General features: G+C 48.7%; 1 protein-coding gene across 3 annotated transcripts in view; it reads right to left on the bottom strand.

The window, feature by feature from the left end:
- Positions 1–17,407: 17,407 nt before the first annotated feature.
- SPCS2 (signal peptidase complex subunit 2) overlaps positions 17,408–21,328 on the bottom strand; it is a 69,654-nt gene continuing 65,733 nt past the window's right edge. For all 3 annotated transcript variants that reach the window (XM_040339835.1, XM_040339834.1, XM_040339833.1), the window contains 2 exons: positions 18,962–19,096; positions 17,408–18,574 (listed from right to left, as the gene is read on the bottom strand). In XM_040339835.1, coding sequence (XP_040195769.1) covers positions 18,388–18,574; positions 18,962–19,096 — 322 coding nt within the window. In that variant the 3' untranslated portion in view covers positions 17,408–18,387. The remainder of the gene's footprint in view (positions 18,575–18,961; positions 19,097–21,328) is intronic.

Raw genomic sequence — 21,328 nt, 5'->3', positions numbered from 1 at the left:
ATTGATCTCTCAGGGCCAGATTCTCGTCCAGCGGCGTATCTCTGCGGCGGTGTAACATATCCGATTTACGTTACGCCTCCGCAACTTACACGGGCAAGTGCTGTATTCTCAAAGCACTTGCTCCGTAAGTTGCGGCGGCGTAGCGTAAATCGGCCGGCGTAAGCCCGCCTAATTCAAATTCGGATCGGGGGGGGGGGGGCGTGTTTTATGTAAAACTACTGTGACCCGACGTGATTGACGTTTTTGCAGAACGGCGCATGCGCCGTCCGTGGAATTTCCCAGTGTGCATTGCTCCCAGTGTGCATTGCTTCATTGCGTCAAATTTCGACGCGGGAACACCGGCCATACTTAACATTGTTACGCCACACTTATGCCTCATATAGCAGGGGCAACAGTCCCTGGCGTATGTGCATTGATCTGTCAGTGATCAGTTCCTGGCGTATGTGCATGGATCTGTCAGTGATCAGTTCCTGGCGTATGTGCATGGATCTGTCAGTGATCAGTTCCTGGCGTATGTGCATTGATCAGTCAGTGATCAGTTCCTGGCGTATGTGCATTGATCTGTCAGTGATCAGTTCCTGGCGTATGTTCATTGATCAGTCAGTGATCAGTTCCTGGCGTATGTTCATTGATCTGTCAGTGATCAGTTCCTGGCGTATGTGCATTGATCTGTCAGTGATCAGTTCCTGGCAATTGTTCATTGATCTGTCAGTGATCAGTTCCTGGTGTATGTGCATTGCCCTGTCAGTGATCAGTTCCTGGCGTATGTGCATTGATCTGTCAGTGATCAGTTCCTGGCGTATGCGCATTGCCCTGTCAGTGATCAGTTCCTGGCGTATGTGCATTGATCAGTCAGTGATCAGTTCCTGGCGTATGTTCATTGATCTGTCAGTGATCAGTTCCTGGCGTATGTGCATTGATCTGTCAGTGATCAGTTCCTGGCGTATGTTCATTGATCTGTCAGTGATCAGTTCCTGGCGTATGTGCATTGATCTGTCAGTGATCAGTTCCTGGCGTATGTTCATTGATCTGTCAGTGATCAGTTCCCGGCGTATGTTCATTGATCTGTCAGTGATCAGTTCCTGGCGTATGTGCATTGATCTGTCAGTGATCAGTTCCCGGCGTATGTTCATTGATCTGTCAGTGATCAGTTCCTGGCATATGTGCATTGATCTGTCAGTGATCAGTTCCCGGCGTATGTTCATTGATCTGTCAGTGATCAGTTCCTGGCGTATGCGCATTGCCCTGTCAGTGATCAGTTCCTGGCGTATGTTCATTGATCAGTCAGTGATCAGTTCCTGGCGTATGCGCATTGCCCTGTCAGTGATCAGTTCCTGGCGTATGTTCATTGATCTGTCAGTGATCAGTTCCTGGCGTATGTTCATTGATCTCTCAGTGATCAGTTCCTGGCGTATGTGCATTGATCTCTCAGTGATCAGTTCCTGGCGTATGTGCATTGATCAGTCAGTGATCAGTTCCTGGTGTATGTTCATTGATCAGTCAGTGATCAGTTCCTGGCGTATGTTCATTGATCAGTCAGTGATCAGTTCCTGGCGTATGTGCATTGATCTGTCAGTGATCAGTTCCCGGCGTATGCGCATTGCCCTGTCAGTGATCAGTTCCTGGCGTATGTTCATTGATCAGTCAGTGATCAGTTCCTGGCGTATGTTCATTGATCTGTCAGTGATCAGTTCCCGGCGTATGTGCATTGATCTGTCAGTGATCAGTTCCTGGCAATTGTTCATTGATCTGTCAGTGATCAGTTCCTGGTGTATGTGCATTGATCTGTCAGTGATCAGTTCCCGGCGTATGTGCATTGATCTGTCAGTGATCAGTTCCTGGCGTATGCGCATTGCCCTGTCAGTGATCAGTTCCTGGCGTATGTGCATTGATCTGTCAGTGATCAGTTCCTGGCGTATGCGCATTGCCCTGTCAGTGATCAGTTCCTGGCGTATGCGCATTGCCCTGTCAGTGATCAGTTCCTGGCGTATGTGCATTGATCTGTCAGTGATCAGTTCCTGGCGTATGTGCATTGCCCTGTCAGTGATCAGTTCCTGGCGTATGCGCATTGCCCTGTCAGTGATCAGTTCCTGGCGTATGTGCATTGCCCTGTCAGTGATCAGTTCCTGGTGTATGTTCATTGATCAGTCAGTGATCAGTTCCTGGCGTATGTTCATTGATCTGTCAGTGATCAGTTCCTGGCGTATGTGCATTGACCTGTCAGTGATCAGTTCCTGGTGTATGTTCATTGATCTGTCAGTGATCAGTTCCTGGCGTATGTGCATTGATCTGTCAGTGATCAGTTCCTGGCGTATGTGCATTGACCTGTCAGTGATCAGTTCCTGGTGTATGTTCATTGACCTCTCAGTGATCAGTTCCTGGTGTATGTGCATTGATCTGTCAGTGATCAGTTCCTGGTGTATGTTCATTGATCTGTCAGTGATCAGTTCCCGGCGTATGTTCATTGATCTGTCAGTGATCAGTTCCTGGCGTATGTGCATTGATCCGTCAGTGATCAGTTCCCGGCATATGTTCATTGATCTGTCAGTGATCAGTTCCTGGCGTATGTTCATTGATCTGTCAGTGATCAGTTCCCGGCGTATGTTCATTGATCTGTCAGTGATCAGTTCCTGGCGTATGCGCATTGCCCTGTCAGTGATCAGTTCCTGGCGTATGTGCATTGATCTGTCAGTGATCAGTTCCTGGCGTATGTGCATTGATCCGTCAGTGATCAGTTCCCGGCGTATGTTCATTGATCTGTCAGTGATCAGTTCCTGGTGTATGTGCATTGATCTGTCAGTGATCAGTTCCTGGTGTATGTTCATTGATCTGTCAGTGATCAGTTCCTGGCGTATGTGCATTGCCCTGTCAGTGATCAGTTCCTGGCGTATGTGCATTGATCTGTCAGTGATCAGTTCCTGGTGTATGTTCATTGATCAGTCAGTGATCAGTTCCTGACGTATGTTCATTGATCTGTCAGTGATCAGTTCCTGGCGTATGTTCATTGATCAGTCAGTGATCAGTATCTGGCGTATTTGCATTGATCTGTCAGTGATCAGTTCCTGGCGTATGTGCATTGATCTGTCAGTGATCAGTTCCCGGCGTATGCGAAATGATCTGTCAGTGATCAGTTCCTGGCGTATGCGCATTGCCCTGTCAGTGATCAGTTCCTGGCGTATTTGCATTGATCTGTCAGTGATCAGTTCCTGGCGTATTTGCATTGATCTGTCAGTGATCAGTTCCTGGCGTATGCGCAATGATCTGTCAGTGATCAGTTCCTGGCGTATGCGCATTGCCCTGTCAGTGATCAGTTCCTGGCGTATGCGCAATGACCTGTCAGTGATCAGTTCCTGGCGTATGTGCATTGATCTGTCAGTGATCAGTTCCTGGTGTATGTTCATTGATCAGTCAGTGATCAGTTCCTGACGTATGTTCATTGATCTGTCAGTGATCAGTTCCTGGCGTATGTTCATTGATCAGTCAGTGATCAGTATCTGGCGTATTTGCATTGATCTGTCAGTGATCAGTTCCTGGCGTATGTGCATTGATCTGTCAGTGATCAGTTCCCGGCGTATGCGAAATGATCTGTCAGTGATCAGTTCCTGGCGTATGCGCATTGCCCTGTCAGTGATCAGTTCCTGGCGTATTTGCATTGATCTGTCAGTGATCAGTTCCTGGCGTATTTGCATTGATCTGTCAGTGATCAGTTCCTGGCGTATGCGCAATGATCTGTCAGTGATCAGTTCCTGGCGTATGCGCATTGCCCTGTCAGTGATCAGTTCCTGGCGTATGCGCAATGACCTGTCAGTGATCAGTTCCTGGCGTATGTGCAATGATCTCTGATTGATTGGTACGAGTGGACTCCATTTAGACCAAAGAGTTCAATCTTTATTTCATCAGACCAGAGAAATTTGTTTCTCATGGTCGGAGTCCTTCAGGTTCCTTTATACAAACTCCAGGCGGGCTGTCATGTGCGTTTTATTGAGGAGTGGCTTCCGTCTGGCCACTCCCCCATACAGGCCTGATTGGTGGAGTGCTGCAGAGATGGTTGGAAGGTTCTCCTCTCTCCACAGAGATACATTGGCGCTCTGTCAGAGTGACTATCGGGTTCCCGATCACCTCCCTGACTAAGGCCCTTCTCCTCCGATCGCTCAGTTTAGCCGGGTGGTCCGCTCTAGGAAGAGTCCCGGTGGTTCCAAACCTCTTCTATTTACAGATAATGGAGGTCACTGGGCTCATTGGGACCTTCCATGCTTCGGAAATGTTTCTGTCCCTCCATACAATCCTGTCTCTGAGGTCTACAGACAATTCCTTGGACTTCATGGCTTGGTTTGTGCTCTGACATGCACTGATACCTGTGGGACCTTCTATAGACAGGTGTGTGCATTTCCAAATCATGTCCAGTCATCTGACTTTACCACAGGTGGACTCCAATCAAGTTGTAGAAACATCTCAAGGATGATCAGACGGCACCTGAGCCCCATTCTGAGTGTCACGGCAAAGGCTGTGATACTTCTGTGCATGGGAGGAGCCTGTGATACTTCTGTACATGGGAGGGGCCTGTGATACTTCTGTGCATGGGAGGAGCCTGTGATACTTCTGTACATGGGAGGGGCCTGTGATACTTCTGTGCATGGGAGGAGCCTGTGATACTTCTGTACATGGGAGGAGCCTGTGATACTTCTGTGCATGGGAGGAGCCTGTGATACTTCTGTACATGGGAGGGGCCTGTGATACTTCTGTGCATGGGAGGAGCCTGTGATACTTCTGTACATGGGAGGAGCCTGTGATACTTCTGTGCATGGGAGGAGCCTGTGATACTTCTGTGCGTGGGAGGAGCCTGTGATACTTCTGTACATGGGAGGAGCCTGTGATACTTCTGTGCATGGGAGGAGCCTGTGATACTTCTGTGCATGGGAGGAGCCTGTGATACTTCTATACGTGGGGAGAAGCCTGTGATACTTATGTACATGGGAGGAGCCTGTGATACTTCTGTACATGGGAGGAGCCTGTGGTACTTCTGTACATGGGAGGAGCCTGTGATACTTCTGTACATGGGAGGAGCCTGTGATACTTCTATACGTGGGGAGAAGCCTGTGATACTTCTGTGCGTGGGGAGAAGCCTGTGATACTTCTGTACGTGGGAGGGGCCTGTGATACTTCTGTACATGGGAGGAGCCTGTGATACTTCTGTACATGGGAGGGGCCTGTGATACTTCTGTACATGGGAGGGGCCTGTGATACTTCTGTACATGGGAGGGGCCTGTGATACTTCTGTACATGGGGAGGAGCCTGTGATACTTCTGTACGTGGGAGGAGCCTGTGATACTTCTGTACACGGGAGGAGCCTGTGATACTTCTGTACGTGGGGAGGAGCCTGTGATACTTCTGTGCGTGGGAGGAGCCTGTGATACTTCTGTACATGGGAGGAGCCTGTGATACTTCTGTACATGGGAGGAGCCTGTGATACTTCTGTACATGGGAGGAGCCTGTGATACTTCTATACGTGGGGAGAAGCCTGTGATACTTCTGTGCGTGGGAGAAGCCTGTGATACTTCTGTACATGGGAGGGGCCTGTGATACTTCTGTACATGGGGAGAAGCCTGTGATACTTCTGTACATGGGAGGAGCCTGTGATACTTCTGTGCATGGGAGGAGCCTGTGATACTTCTGTACATGGGGAGGAGCCTGTGATACTTCTGTACGTGGGAGGGGCCTGTGATACTTCTGTACATGGGAGGAGCCTGTGATACTTCTGTACGTGGGAGGGGCCTGTGATACTTCTGTACGTGGGAGGGGCCTGTGATACTTCTGTACATGGGAGGGGCCTGTGATACTTCTGTACGTGGCAGGAGCCTGTGATACTTCTGTATGTGGGAGGAGCCTGTGATACTTCTGTACGCGGGAGGAGCCTGTGATACTTCTGTACGCGGGAGGGGCCTGCGATACTTCTGTACGCGGGAGGAGCCTGCGATACTTCTGTACGCGGGAGGAGCCTGTGATACTTCTGTACGCGGGAGGAGCCTGTGATACTTCTGTACGCGGGAGGGGCCTGTGATACTTCTGTACGCGGGAGGGGCCTGTGATACTTCTGTACGCGGGAGGGGCCTGTGATACTTCTGTACGCGGGAGGGGCCTGTGATACTTCTGTACACGGGAGTGGCCTGTGATACTTCTGTACACGGGAGGGGCCTGTGATACTTCTGTACATGGGAGGGGCCTGTGATACTTCTGTACATGGGAGGGGCCTGTGATACTTCTGTACATGGGAGGGGCCTGTGATACTTCTGTACATGGGAGGGGCCTGTGATACTTCTGTACATGGGAGGGGCCTGTGATACTTCTGTACATGGGAGGGGCCTGTGATACTTCTGTACATGGGACGGGCCTGTGATATTTCTGTACATGGGAGGACCATGATTCTTCTGTAAATGGGAGGAGCCTGTGATTCTTCTGTACATGGGAGGAGCCTGTGATACTTCTGTACATGGGAGGAGCCTGTGATACTTCTGTACATTTTTCGGTTTTTATTTTAAATACATTTGCAAAGATTTCAAACAAACTTCTCTCACATTATCGGATATTGTTTGTAGAATTTGGAGGAAAATAATGAATTGAATCCATTTTGGAATAAGGCTGTAACATAACAAAATGTGAAAAAAGTGAAGCGCTGTGAATACTTTCCGGATTCACGGTATTGAGGTGGACAGGAGACAAGCGCCCCATCAATACCATTGGCTGCCCAGTCTGAAATAAACACCAGCGATCCTGCCATGAAGGTCTGTGTTCAGGCACTTCCTGTTACAGGGAGGCAGCAGGGCGGTGGCCCCATGAAGGCTACAAGTGGCCATTTCAGCACAAGTTACACAGGCATGGTCCACACTGTTGTCACCATCAGTTACCCCGTCCCCTGGGAAATGCCAACTGACACTGGAGAGCATGTAGACAGGAAATGGCTGCAAAGAGGATGCAAGAGGATCAGCAGGACCAAGAGACACCATCTATATTAGGACAGGTCTGGATTTTTTTTTTTCATGCAGACTTGTAATGTTACCAAGAGGTTTAATTAAATTAGTTTGGCTTTTTTTTTTTTAAGTTGGCAATTGTGGACTCCAGTTCATTCAGGACGAAGTGCCAATGTCATTGTAAAGCCGACACCTCAACACAAAATACCTCCAGGTTTTAGGGGAGGATGTGTCCACCTCCCATGGTAAAGGACGAGGAGAGGGACAACTTTGCTTACTCCAGGGGCTCAGTCTGAGTAAAGGGCTAGCTGGGATGGTGGGAACCCTTCATAATGGGCACAGCAGGTGTACAGACCTGGGAACTTGGCACAGGGATGGTGGGAACCTCTTATAATGGGCACAGCAGGTGTACGGACCCAGGACAGGAATGGTGGGAACCCCTCATACTGTGTACAGACCCAGGAATTTAGGACAGGGATGGTGGGAACCCCTCAATGTGCACAGCAGGGGTACAAACCCGGGAACTCAGCACAGGGATGGTGGGAACCCTTCATACTGGGCACAGCAGGTGTAAAGAACCGAGAACTCGGCACAGGGATGGTGGGAACCCCTCATAATGGGCACAGCGGGTATACAGACCCGGGAACTCAGCACAGGGATGGTGGGAACCCCTCAATGTGCACAGCAGGGGTACAAACCTGGGAACTCGGCACAGGGATGGTGGGAACCCTTCATACTGGGCACAGCAGGTGTAAAGAACCGAGAACTCGGCACAGGGATGGTGGGAACCCCTCATAATGGGCACAGCGGGTATACAGACCCGGGAACTCAGCACAGGGATGGTGGGAACCCCTCATAATGGGGCACAGCAGGTGTACAGACCCAGGAACTCAGCACAGGGATGGTGGGAACCCCTCATAATGGGCACAGCAGGTGTACAGACCCAGGAACTCAGCACAGGGATGATGGGAACCCCTCATAATGGGCACAGCAGGTGTACAGACTCAGGAACTCAGCACAGGGATGGTGGGAACCTCTCATAATGGGCACAGCAGGTATACAGACCCGGGAACTCAGCACAGGGATGGTGGGAACCCCTCATAATGGGCACAGCGGGTGTACAGACCCGGGAACTCAGCACAGGGATGGTGGGAACCCCTCATAATGGGCACAGCAGGTGTACAGGCCCAGGAACTCATCACAGGGATGGTGGGAACCCCTCATAATGGGCACAGGTATACAGACCCGGAACTTGGCACAGGGATGGTGGGAACCCCTCATAATGGGCACAGCAGGTGTACAGACCCGGGAACTCAGCACAGGGAAGGTGGGAACCCCTCATAATGGGCACAGCAGGTGTACAGACCCGGGAACTCAGCACAGGGATGGTGGGAACCCCTCATAATGGGCACAGGTATACAGACCCGGAACTTGGCACAGGGATGGTGGGAACCCCTCATAATGGACACAGCAGAGGTACAGACCCGGGAACTCAGCACAGGGATGGTGGGAACCCCTCATAATGGGCACAGCAGGTGTACAGACCCGGGAACTCAGCACAGGGATGGTGGGAACCCCTCATAATGGGCACAGCAGGTGTACAGACCTGGGAACTCAGCACAGGGATGGTGGGAACCCCTCATAATGGGCACAGCGGGTGTACAGACCTGGGAATTCAGCACAGGGATGGTGGGAACCCCTCATAATGGGCACAGCGGGTGTACAGACCCGGGAACTCAGCACAGGGATGGTGGGAACCCCTCATAATGGGCACAGCAGGTGTACAGACCCAAGAGCTCAGCACAGGGATGGTGGGAACCCCTCATAATGGGCACAGGTATACAGACCCGGAACTTGGCACAGGGATGGTGGGAACCCCTCATAATGGGCACAGCAGGTGTACAGACCCGGGAACTCAGCACAGGGATGGTGGGAACCCCTCATAATGGGCACAGGTATACAGACCCGGAACTTGGCACAGGGATGGTGGGAATCCCTCATAATGGGCACAGGTGTACAGACCTGGGAACTTGGCACAGGGATGGTGGGAACCCCTCATAATGAACACAGCAGAGGTACAGACCCGGGAACTCAGCACAGGGATGGTGGGAACCCCTCATAATGGGCACAGCAGGTGTACAGACGCGGGAACTCAGCACAGGGATGGTGGGAACCCCTCATAATGGGCACAGCGGGTGTACAGACCTGGGAATTCAGCACAGGGATGGTGGGAACCCCTCATAATGGGCACAGCAGGTGTACAGACCCGGGAACTCAGCACAGGGATGGTGGGAACCCCTCATAATGGGCACAGCAGGTGTACAGACCTGGGAACTCAGCACAGGGATGGTGGGAACCCCTCATAATGGGCACAGCGGGTGTACAGACCTGGGAATTCAGCACAGGGATGGTGGGAACCCCTCATAATGGGCACAGCGGGTGTACAGACCCGGGAACTCAGCACAGGGATGGTGGGAACCCCTCATAATGGGCACAGCAGGGTACAGACCCGGGAACTCAGCACAGGGATGGTGGGAACCCCTCATAATGGGCACAGCAGGTGTACAGATCTAGGAACTCAGCACAGGGATGGTGGGAACCTCTCATAATGGGCACAGCGGGTGTACAGACCCGGGAACTCAGCACAGGGATGGTGGGAACCCCTCATAATGGGCACAGCAGGTGTACAGACCCGGGAACTCAGCACAGAGATGGTGGGAACCTCTCGTAATGGGCACAGGAGGGGTACAAACCCGGGAACTCAGCACAGGGATGGTGGGAGCCCCTCATAATGGGCACAGCGGGTGTACAGACCCCGGAACTTGGCACAGGGATGGTGGGAACCCCTGGTAGGGACCTCCTCATAACGGGCACACCAGCTCACTAATAGGGTCTCTCTATGGGTGGGCAGCAGGCCTTCTCCCAACATGGTAAGCGGTGACGATCACCCATTTGTACTGTTAAAAAAAAAAACCTGTGGCTACAAAAACGACACACTGGAACACATCAGACGTGAATTGCAACAGAATGAGAAGAGGGACGCCTCTAAAAATGCTCTTTTCTTTTATTATCAATAATAATAATAATAACAAGAGGATTCGGCCTTAAGACAAAGCTAAGCTTTACAGATACAGCAGACGGACTGTCCTCCCTGTTTTCTATTGTCCCCACTGACGGTGTACAAAAAAAAAAAAAAAAAGAACAAGTAAATTCCCGTTGAATAAATAAAAAGAAAATGGACAGAATCCTGTGTGACAAAGTTTTGTCCTGAAACTCACAAGAAGAATGAATGAGGAGCCGGTCGGTGATGATGCAGCTCTATGGATGTGATTGGTCAGGAAACATGCGTACATACGGGGCTCTCTTATTAAAGGGCACCTTCCATGGCAGGAATGCTGTGCGTTTTTGTTAGCGCGTGCCCCCCTCCCAGTATCTGGTCGCTGGGGTCACCCAGAAGTGTTGGAGCACGGGGGGGGGGGGGGGGGCACTGAAATACACACCCCCCCCCCCCCCCCAGAAATAAGAAAACCCTTCCGTTTTCCGTGGATGGTCCACCCTAAAGTAGAACTCCTGCCCAACATAAACTAGTCTTAAAAAGTCACCTCCTACCTATGCTGACTAACCTGTGTGGGTGAGAAAAAAACCCAATTACAGTGGAACCTCGGATTACTAACATAATCCGTTCCAGGAGAATGCTTGTAATCCAAAGCACTCGCATATCAAAGCGAGTTTCTTCATAGAAGTCAATGGAGACAAAGATAATTCGTTCTGCATTGACTTCTATTGCATGCAATACCGCTTGTGGCCAGAGGTGGGCGGGGGGGCGCTGGAAAGCCTCAGGGACAGCTCGGCTGAACTCAGAAACCCTTGAGAATGGAGTATTTTGGTACGGCTCCGAGTGTCACCGGCGCCCCCGCACCTCTGGCCAAATGCGGTACTGCACGCCCCATTGGCTTGAATCCTACTCGTCTCGCAAGACAACACTCCAGGTTTTTTTTTTTAAGAAGTTGCTGGTCTTTCTAAACGCTTGTTAACCGCGTTACTCGTAAACCAAGGTTCCACTGTACATACTTACCCATTTCAGCCCACCCCACTCCAGTCAAGTGATCCAGCTCCTCCGTGGCAGCTGCAGGGAAGAGGGCGAGCTTCCAGATTTCCCAGCCAATGTTAAGTGTTCTGCCCCTCTCCCCTGCAGCAGCCGCTCACTGACATGGGATCATACGACCAGGCTGAAAATGGGCAAGTATACACTTTTGTTTTTTCAGCATAAGTAGCATGGAGGGGACAGTTTTAGGCACAGTCAGTGTTACGTGGGATCTCCACTTTAGCCCTGGTTCACACTGGGTACGATTTGGAACGATTTGAGATGCGATTTGACATGTCAAATCGCATCTCAAATCGGCGGCAATTGTCGGCAATGGCACTGTCCTAATCAGTGCGACGCCGCATCTGCGATTTCAAAAAGTAGTTCCTGTACTACTTTTTGCGATTTCGGGCATTTTACCGCGATTTTGAATTCGCAGCAGTGTGAACCTAGGCTTAAAGTGTTGGGATTCCCGGTGATGAGGCTGTCCCAGTAAATGAGCCAGGGATTGTAAATCACCCAACACCGCCCTCTGTAAGGCTAGCCATACACCAGGGGTAGGCAACCTCGGCCCTCAAGCGGTTTTAAAACTACAAGTCCCATGAGACATTGCAAGACCCCGGCAATCACAGGAATGACTCCTAGAGGCCGAGGCATGATGGGATTTGTAGTTTCACCACAGCTGGAGGGCCGAGGTTACCCACCCCTGTCATACACAGACCAATTGTTGACTCTTATTTAATATAACACAATTTTATTGACTTCAGCCAAAACTATTGCTTAAAAGGAGATCGAATCCAAAGATCAGAAATTACACATTGCATTCTTTCGATATGGTGGCTGCATTTGTTTTTGTTTTTTTGCGTTTATAGTCCAAATTAGAAAAGCAGTCTAGGTGCCAATCACAGATCCCTCCATAAATACATTCTAATCTTATTCATAGGAGACCAGGTGAAAATAAATGGAAAAAAAGTGTTGGGGAACAAAAAAACTAAATACAGCCAGCACTAGGGAAGATAGATTTTACCAGTGATGGTGAACCTTGGCACCCCAGAGGTTTTGGAACTACATTTCCCATGATGCTCCTCTACACTGCGGAGTGCATGGACATTGTGGGAAATGTAGTTCCAAAACATCTGGAGTGCCAAGGTTCACCATCACTGTATTGTACAATTTTGGGGTATGGATACATTTTAAGACTGGCCTGTAATTTTTTGTGGAACGGATTTCAATTTAAAATTCTATTTCAATTTTTATTTAGGTTTAGGATAGAGTGGGGGAGGATTAAACCCCCTGCAAGGGTGTGACTGCTCTCGGGGGCTCCATTAAAGGAGAAGTAGGGTCAAAGCTCTTTTAACCATACCGTATTGATCGGCGTATACCGCGCACTTTTTTGCCCTGAAATTCAGGGCAAAATCGTGGGTGCGCGATATACGCCGATACCTGCTTCCCGTGCAGAGTTTGAATTACTGCGCCGGCATATACCGAGCGCAGTACACTCGTGTATATTCGGGCAGGCTTGGCTTCTCTCGCAGTCACGTCCTGGACGTACAGGACGTGACCGCCAGAGGAGCCGAGCCTGCGCGACTAAACACGAGTGTACTGCGCTCGGTATATGCCGGCGCAGTAGTTCAAACTCAGTGCAAGGAGGACGCCGGACCCGACGAGGAGGACACCACCGACGCGGCGCAAGACACCAAAACTGTAAGTACTAAAATCTTTTTTTTACAGGAATGCGGGTCCACTTTAGGGGTGCGCGCTATACGCCGGAGCGCGCAATACCCTGATAAATACGGTACTTCCCTCTGTAGGTCATAGGAGTGCACTTTGTTATGCATTACAGTGACTTGTATTCAGCCGACAGCGGGCTAGAGTACACTGTCGGCTGGCGTACTCAGCCGGTGTTTCGTCAGAATTGGTAACGCAAGTGACGTTCCGCCGCCATCTTGCTACACCCCGCACTCCTCCATAGTAAGGAAACTCTGAGAAGGGGGACAGCAGACATCTTGTTACACCCAACGGAGTTTTCTTTTTTTACACTTATTTTTAACAGTAAAGTGAGTTTACATAGTGAAATACAGTAAATATAACTTTAAAAGCAGCGGTGTTCTGTCAGATTAGCAAACCTGTAAGATGAGCAGGCTTGCCGCCGCTTTTAAAATTCAACATCATAACAGGTCAGACGAAGTTCCAAGTACCGGATTTCACTATATAAACTCACTTTACTGTTAAAAAGAAGTAGGGCTGCGGAAATTAAACAATTCCTCGATTCATTTCTTTGATCGATCAAAATAATTTTGATCGGGACGATCCATGGATTGAGCTCCGCGGTCTCGCCCATAGGAAAGGTCACAGCTTCGGCCTAGCTCCGGAGCCACGGCCATCTTGGTACACCTGGCGGCAAGCCTAGTAACGGCGCAAGCAGGGAGATGTGGACATTACAGTACGGGGCAAGATGTGGACATTACGGGGGGAGAGTTTAATTAGAAAAATTTGAAAAACTGTGCGTTATAATTAATCGAAATTAGTCGATTAACCGAAAATTTTAATCAGTAACAGCCCTAAAAATAAGTGTAAAATGGAAAACGCCGGCGGGTAACAAGATTTCCACTTTGCCCCTCCTCAGAGTATTACTATGTAAGTGCAGGGTGTAGCAAGATGGCGGCGACAGAACCTCACTTCCGTTACAAACTCTGATGACACATCGGTCCAGAATCTGGAGGGATCCCGACACTAAGGGATTTCCCCTTACTTCCTGTCTTGCTGAAAACCATTTCACCAAACAGGAAGTGAAAAGGTGGAGGGGAGGGATCTGCAACAAACAGAAGCGGCATGCAAGACCCCTTTCACACTGCAGCCTTGCTCAAACAGTGCCGGTGATCTGCCGATATGGTTCCGGCTAACGTGAAAGTTCCTGCGCAGGCGCAATCTGATCTGCTGATATGGTTCCGGCTAACGAGAAAGTTCCTTTAAGGACTGCGCAGGCCCAAACTTGCCGACGGAAATCTCCAAACCTTGTCCGGCATGGATTTCGAGGAAAGTGGCCAGTCGGCCTCATGTCCTTGCTCCGCTCGGACTCCTGGCTCTTTTTTTAACATCCTCCAATCCACGGGGATGTTAAAGAATGAGCCTGGATGCCGGGCGAGGTTCGGAGATTTCCGTTGGCAAGTTTGCACCTGCGCAGTCCTTGAAGGAACTTTCATGTTAGGGGAACCTTAAGGACAAGTCACCGGTTGTTTTTGCGCTGCTTTTCGGGCAGGATATTTTAAGGTCACGTGACCCTCAAAAACAAAAAAAAGTCCCATTTTGCACTTTCAAAACGCTTTTTAGGCGCTGTCCATTCATTTAAATGGGCAAGAGCATTTTGGGAGCACTATAGCTCCCAAGCTGCTCCAAAGATGGTGCTTGCAGGACTTTTTCGAACGTCCCGCAAGCGCACCGCCCCAGTGTGAAAGCACTCACTGCAATAAATGGAAGGCAGTTTTTAGGCGCTTTTTCAAGCGCTAAAAACTGCCTCAGTGTGAAAGGGGTGTCTTACAGGAGGTCTATCCCTCCCTTACTACTGAAAAGATCACATCTTATTACTGTGCCCCTCTCACAGGTTTTCCCTTAATTCCAGCGTGGCAAAGTTATAGGAAGTGGGGACGAGTCTCTCCATCTGTGCCCTGGATAGCAGCGGGTTTCAGTTATTGCCACTCTTCCCAAAACTATAAAAAAAGGAAGGCTTGCCTGGACATACAATAAGTGGATGGTTATAGAAAACCAGACTCATACAAGAAGCTACATATCTTCCCTTCAATTATAACCATGCAAGATTATTTATGAAAGATTCATATTATACAAGGTGTCGAGGGTCACCTAAAGTCTGGCAGATGTGCGTCTCTCTCCCAGCTTCATAGAACAAGGCCTGTCCACATTCCTTTGTAACTCGATCCAGATATGCACACTCAGCAGCTGGGAGACCGCATGCATCCGCAGATAAAAGGATGGCACCTCTTAGCTGCAAAGACATAAAAGGCTGGGTTCACACCTATGCGATTCGAATGCGCATTTCTCCGCATAGCAGGAGAATGTGACTGGCTCTCTATGGCAATGTTTCCCAACTCCAGTCCTCAAGGCACACCAACAGGTCATGTTTTCAGGATTTCCCTCAGATGAAACGGCTGTGGTAATTACTAAGGCAGTGAAACTGATCAAATCACCTGTGCAAAATAATGGAAAGCCTGAAAACATGACCTGTTGGTGTGCCTTGAGGACTGGAGTTGGGAAACACTGCTCTATGGAGCCGGTTCACATATCTCCACAGCCGGTCCGGTGTGCCGGAAAAACGCATGCTTTTTTTGGTGCATTTCAGGTTCAATGTCAGCCCAAAATTCGGGCTGAAATCGGACCTGACCTGGTGGACCATCACGCACGAACCCCTGCTGTGAGCCGCGTGCGAGGACGGTGTGAACCCGGCCTCAAAGCAAGAGAAACAAAATAAGGAGGGGCCAGGAAAAGCTTCCACTCAAAGTCCGCCCGTGGCTGTTGGCACAGGTGCCAGATAATTGGAGTCTGCTCCCCATTCCACAGAGATCAGCGAAACTTTGATGGTATTGGCAAAATTTTATTGTTCTGGGGATCTGCCCAAAACCTCCTCACTCTGAAAGTGGAAAAAAACCCTTTCCTTTTTAGCCACGGAAGCTGCCATCTTAGCTTCTGTTTGATCGTCAACTGGCATGATGTTGCACGTTGATCACTTGGGACTCCAGCCATTTAGTGGTTAGACAGTTTAGGTGAAAGCACAAGCAAACGTGACTGGTAGCATCCCAGGAACGCAACTGTTTTTAAAACCAATAAAATGGAACTAAACCCTCCTATCGTTTTCCACCAAGGAAGCCGCCATCTTGGTCTACGCTAATGATGCTGCACCTGTGATCAGTTATGACACCAGCCAATTGCTAGTTTGAGAATGTGGTTAATGGCACAAGCGGCCACGCTTCTCATCTTGTGTGAATAAGACGAGCAGCGTGAGAAAGTTGCAGTGCAACGATCATATCGAAGAGACAGGCGCGGGCACGCCTGCCATGCTGTGAACAGACAGGCGAGCTGGCGGCAGGGAGAGGACACGCAGGCAACTATTTGGCGAGGCTGCAGTCCGAGCAGCATGTCTACTGGGGCCGGAACTGGACCGCGGTCTGCCATTTAGTGATGCCCGATTTATAGTAACAGGAAGTGACGTGATTGGAGATCTCAATGAATTGGCTATTTTGACAAAACACCAGGAATGCAACGTTTTTTTGAAACCAATAAGGTGGAACTAAACCCTTTTATAATTTTTCAACCAAGGAAGCTGCCATCTTGGCCTACACTTCATCCTCGACTACCATGATGCTGCACGTGATCAGTTTTGACACCAGCAGTTTGGTCGATAGAACAAGCAAATGTGGCACGTGACGGGAATGTAACTTTTTTAAACGGGGTCATTTGATGGGTTTAGATCCACTTGAAGGATTTCAACCAGAAAGGGATTAATCCATCTCCAAGAATAAACTATTTTCCAGGTGGGCCATATCTGAGCGAGAAGAGTTTGGGGGGGGGGGGGGGGGGGGGGGGGGGGTGACAACCTCCTGCGTTATCGTCCAGAACAATAAAAGTTTACCCATGCTGATGTCATCAGAGTGAGAAGGGTCAGGGAGGACCTTGTGTTATTGTACAGAACAATAAAGTTTACCCATGCTGATGTCATCAGAGTGAGAAGGGTCAGGGTGGACCTTGTGTTATTGTACAGAACAATAAAAGTTTACCCATGCTGATGTCATCAGAGTGAGAAGGGTCAGGGAGGACCTTGTGTTCTTGTACAGAACAATAAAGTTTACCCATGCTGATGTCATCAGAGCGAGAAGGGTCAGGGTGGACCTTGTGTTATTGTACAGAACAATAAAGTTTACCCATGCTGATGTCATCAGAGTGAGAAGGGTCAGGGTGGACCTTGTGTTATTGTACAGAACAATAAAGTTTACCCATGCTGATGTCATCAGAGCGAGAAGGGTCAGGGTGGACCTTGTGTTATTGTACAGAACAATAAAGTTTACCCATGCTGATGTCATCAGAGTGAGAAGGGTCAGGGTGGACCTTGTGTTATTGTACAGAACAAGAAGGTTTACCCATGCTGATGTCATCAGAGTGAGAAGGGTCAGGGTGGACCTTGTGTTATTGTACAGAACAATAAAGTTTACCCATGCTGATGTCATCAGAGTAAAAAAGGATCAGGGTGAACCTTGTGTTATTGTACAGAACAATAAAGTTTACCCATGCTGATGTCATCAGAGTGAGAAAGGTCAGGGAGGACCTTGTGTTGTTGTACAGAACAATAAAGTTTACCCATGCTGATGTCATCAGAGTGAGAAGGGTCAGGGTGGACCTTCTGCGTTATTGCACAGAACAATAAAATGTATCAATGCTGATGTCAGAGTGTGGTCTGTATTGTTGCCTGTGAGGCATGCAGGATGACAGGGGAGGGCGGTAATTAAATCTTCCATAAGTAAATCTGTATTATAACTAAAGACAAAATAGTCACACAGTCTGTAACAGGCAAGAACTGACTTTGTAACATGGCTAAAATGAAAACGACAGCTTCTCTTATCCTGCAATGAAGAAGAGACTATACATGGACTCACATTGACGTATGTCCCTATAGAATCCATTCTGAAACCAGCAGCAGTTCCTGCGAAATTGGATGGAAACGCCCCAAAAAAATAAAAAAAATCTCCCCCATTCCCCGAGCAAAGGATTGTGGGAGTGGCGGTATTAGCAGAGTAAGGTGGGCTCAGGTATGCAGCACCTGGGGCACCGCCTGGCTATTCTGACAGCGGTGTGTGTGTTTGAGTCAGTGGCCGTTCTTTATCCACGTGGCAAAAGCCGTTTATATAAACACCCCACAGTAACCAATCGCATTCAAATGTCATCTAAAAAAAGGGGCAGTTGAAGCTTTTTAAATTCGTTTGGTGGGTTTGGGGGTGTTACGGACTGATGAGACACGTGGATAAAACGTGGCTTATTATTTACTAGGAATTCTTCTACAAAAAGAGACTGAAGGAATGTTGAGACCCCCAGAATCCTCTGGAGATCCGGTGTGATGAATGTATTGTATTTAGAACAGAACCTTGTCATTGGCCTATCAGAAAGGGCCTACGCCACGGTCTATGGCAGCTTTGCTAGCGAAATGTGTGGCTTTACAAAACCCCAAGCCGAGGGGGGGGAGGGTAAACATTATTTTTTTGTTTCTCAAATACCGCTTCTGCATTATCCCTCATAAGCATAACTCGACAGACAGGCCCCCCCCCCACTGTTCTCTCTTTACTTCATTTTCTTCTCCGCAGCCAAACTGTCATGGAGTTTGGAGACGTCGGGTTCAAACAAGTCCATGACTAATGTGCCGTTGTCATCGAAGAACTTGGCTATCGACTTGGTGAACTCGGCGTCCCGCTGCTGCTTGCTCTTGCTACTGATGAAGGTGACTTTCAGGGTGTACTTGTCGTCAAACCTAAAGGAGGGGGAAAAACACAGGGATTAATGGAGGAGAGACCAGGAAAGCCTTATGGCTCATTTACACTTCTTTCAAATGTTTCATTGGACACGTGGCTTTTTTTTTTTTTGGCAACATGACAAAATGTGGAAACATTTCAAGGGGTATGAATACTTTTTCAAAGCACTGTATGGGGCAGGGAAATGCAATTAGCGGTCCTCCGGCCGTTTCAAAACTACAAGTCCCATCATGCCTCTGGGTGTCATGCTTGTGGCTGTCAGGGTCTTGCTATGCCTCATGGGACTTGTAGTTCTGTAAACAGCTGGAGGTCGGCCAATGACATATCCCTGGTATAGGGGCTGCTCTTTCATAGCACACAGATGCCGTATAAATGGGACACGTTACCGTTTGAGGCTGGATGAGAGGTGCCAGATGTCATCGGGGTCCATCCCAGTGGGATCCTTTCTGTGGGCCACAAGGAAAATGCTCTTCTCTTTGTATGAGGTATAAACGGTGAGGACCCCCATCATCAGGAAATAAGTGAACAGAAGTCAAGGTAAAAACCTAAAGGGTAACTCCCAACATTGAACGTCTCTCATTGGGTAACTTGTGACCTGTTAAAATATATATAAAAAAGGAAAAACCTTTTACAGACAGAGGTGCGAGTATGTGGGAACCAATGGATGCCGCACCTCTCCAGCTCAACAGTTGGTGTGATGTAAACGGCCTTAGCCGCCTCCTATGCCACTCTAACACGTTTCGCCCCAATCACAATTTTTTTGCATTTCATGAATGGGATGTATAAATTCCAGTATCTTGTTCCACTTTTTCACCTTTACAATTAACCTCTTCATTACCGGCCCATTGTAATAGGACGTCCACAGAGGGGATCCCCCATCCTGGGTGGACGTCATATGACGTCCTGGGCTTTGTGCGGGGATATCTGAATGATGGGTGCAGCTAGAGGCATCATTCAGATCTCATTCTTTTGTGTCGGCGATTCTCTGCACGATGAGAACAATCATAGCGGCAGTTCCGCTGCTTGATCATTCTTATAGGCGGCAGGGAGGGGACACCCCCCCCCCCCTCCACCATCCGGTGCTTCTCCGGGCTCTGCCGTGCCATCGGGGGCCCAGAGAAAGAATCGTCCGGCGCCAGATGGGAAGCATAGAGATGACTGGTGACCACATGGTCACCAGTCATCTCTATGACCATCGGAGGCCCGGGGCGCAATGTGATGACGTCACGCACGGTAACAAAGCCGCGATTACGGCTAGTAAGCATGAGATCAGTGACATTTTTTTCACGACCTCATGCTTTCCAGCCTGGAGGAGAGATGTGGGGTCTTATTGACCCCGCCTCTCTCCATAAAGAGGACCTGTCACACACTATTCCTATTACAAGGGATGTTTATAAAAGTGATAATAAAAAGTGTAAAAATTCTAATAAAATAAGTAAAAAAATAAATAAATAATAATAATAATAATAATAATAATAATAATAAAGTAAAATGCCCCGTCCCCGGTAGCTCGCGCTCAGAAGCAAACGCACACGCAAGTCCCGCCCACATATGTAAACGCCGTTTAAACCACTTATGTTAGGTATCGAAACTGTAAACATTTTCACAGCGTCGCCTATGGAGATTTTTAAGTAACGAAGTTGGGCACCATTCCATGAGTGTGCGCAATTTTAAAGCGTGACATGTTAGGTATCGATTTACTCGGCGTAACATCATTTATATTTTACAAAAAAAATTGGGCTAACTTTACGGTTTTGTTATTTTTTAATTCATGAAACCATTTTTTTTTTCCAAAAAAAGGGCATTTGAAAAAATTTTACTAAAATACCGTGCAAGATAAAAAGTTGCAATGACCGCCATTTTATTCCCTAGGGCATGGGTGCTCAACCTGTGGCTCTCCAGCTGTTGCGGAACTACAATTCCCATGAGGCATTGCAAGCCGCTGACAGGTACAAGCATGTCTCCCAAAGGCTGAGGCATTATGGGAATTGTAGTTTTGCAACAGCTGGAGAGCCACAGGTTGAGCACCCATGCCCTAGGGTGTCTGCTAAAAAAACATAATGTTTGGGGGTTCTGAGTAATTTTCTAGCAAAAGAATGATGATGATTTGTACGTATGTAGGAGAGAAGTGCCAGAATAGGCCCGGTATGGAGGTGGGTATGAAAGCCCAATATTGAAGGGGTTAAGCCCCAGGGACGGGACGAAGCGCGTTAGAAAGGCCCGAGACCATTGAAATCACACATCACCTGTCGGTGTGCAACATTCATCCCCACATACTCATATCTGTCGGGATTAAGACGACAACCGGACTTACCTTTTGTCCTGACGTTTGATATCATCAGAACTTTTTTTAGATTCGTTTCAATTGGAGTTTGGAAGGGTTAGACCCCCTGTAAAAGTTTATTGCCGTCTTTGTCCCCAATATGGATATTCGCCCCTTTTATTTGTCCCGGGGGCACTATAACCAAATAACAGAAAGTGGAAATCCTACACTTTTGAGTTATGAGGGAAGAGTTGAGGGGGGGTAAATCTTCCAACCATCTAAGATGGGAATCTACCTAAATTTAGGGGAGATTTAATCCAACTTCCTGTTGCATCTCCAAGACAGGAAGTGAAGGGAAGTCTGTCCGGTGTGTTGTCATATTCTGCTCCCTATCGCAGAATGCTGCGGAAGTCACGTGGCGGGCAACTGCGTATGCGCAATGCGCTCCAACGGCAAATGTGATGCGTTCCAGGGGATTTACGACACTACC

The sequence above is a fragment of the Rana temporaria genome, chromosome 2 (genome assembly GCF_905171775.1).
Source record: "Rana temporaria chromosome 2, aRanTem1.1, whole genome shotgun sequence".
NCBI classification, from domain to species: Eukaryota; Metazoa; Chordata; class Amphibia; order Anura; family Ranidae; genus Rana; species Rana temporaria.
The sequence above is the reverse complement of the archived record's forward strand: the minus strand, read 5'-3'. Positions and strand labels throughout refer to the sequence as shown.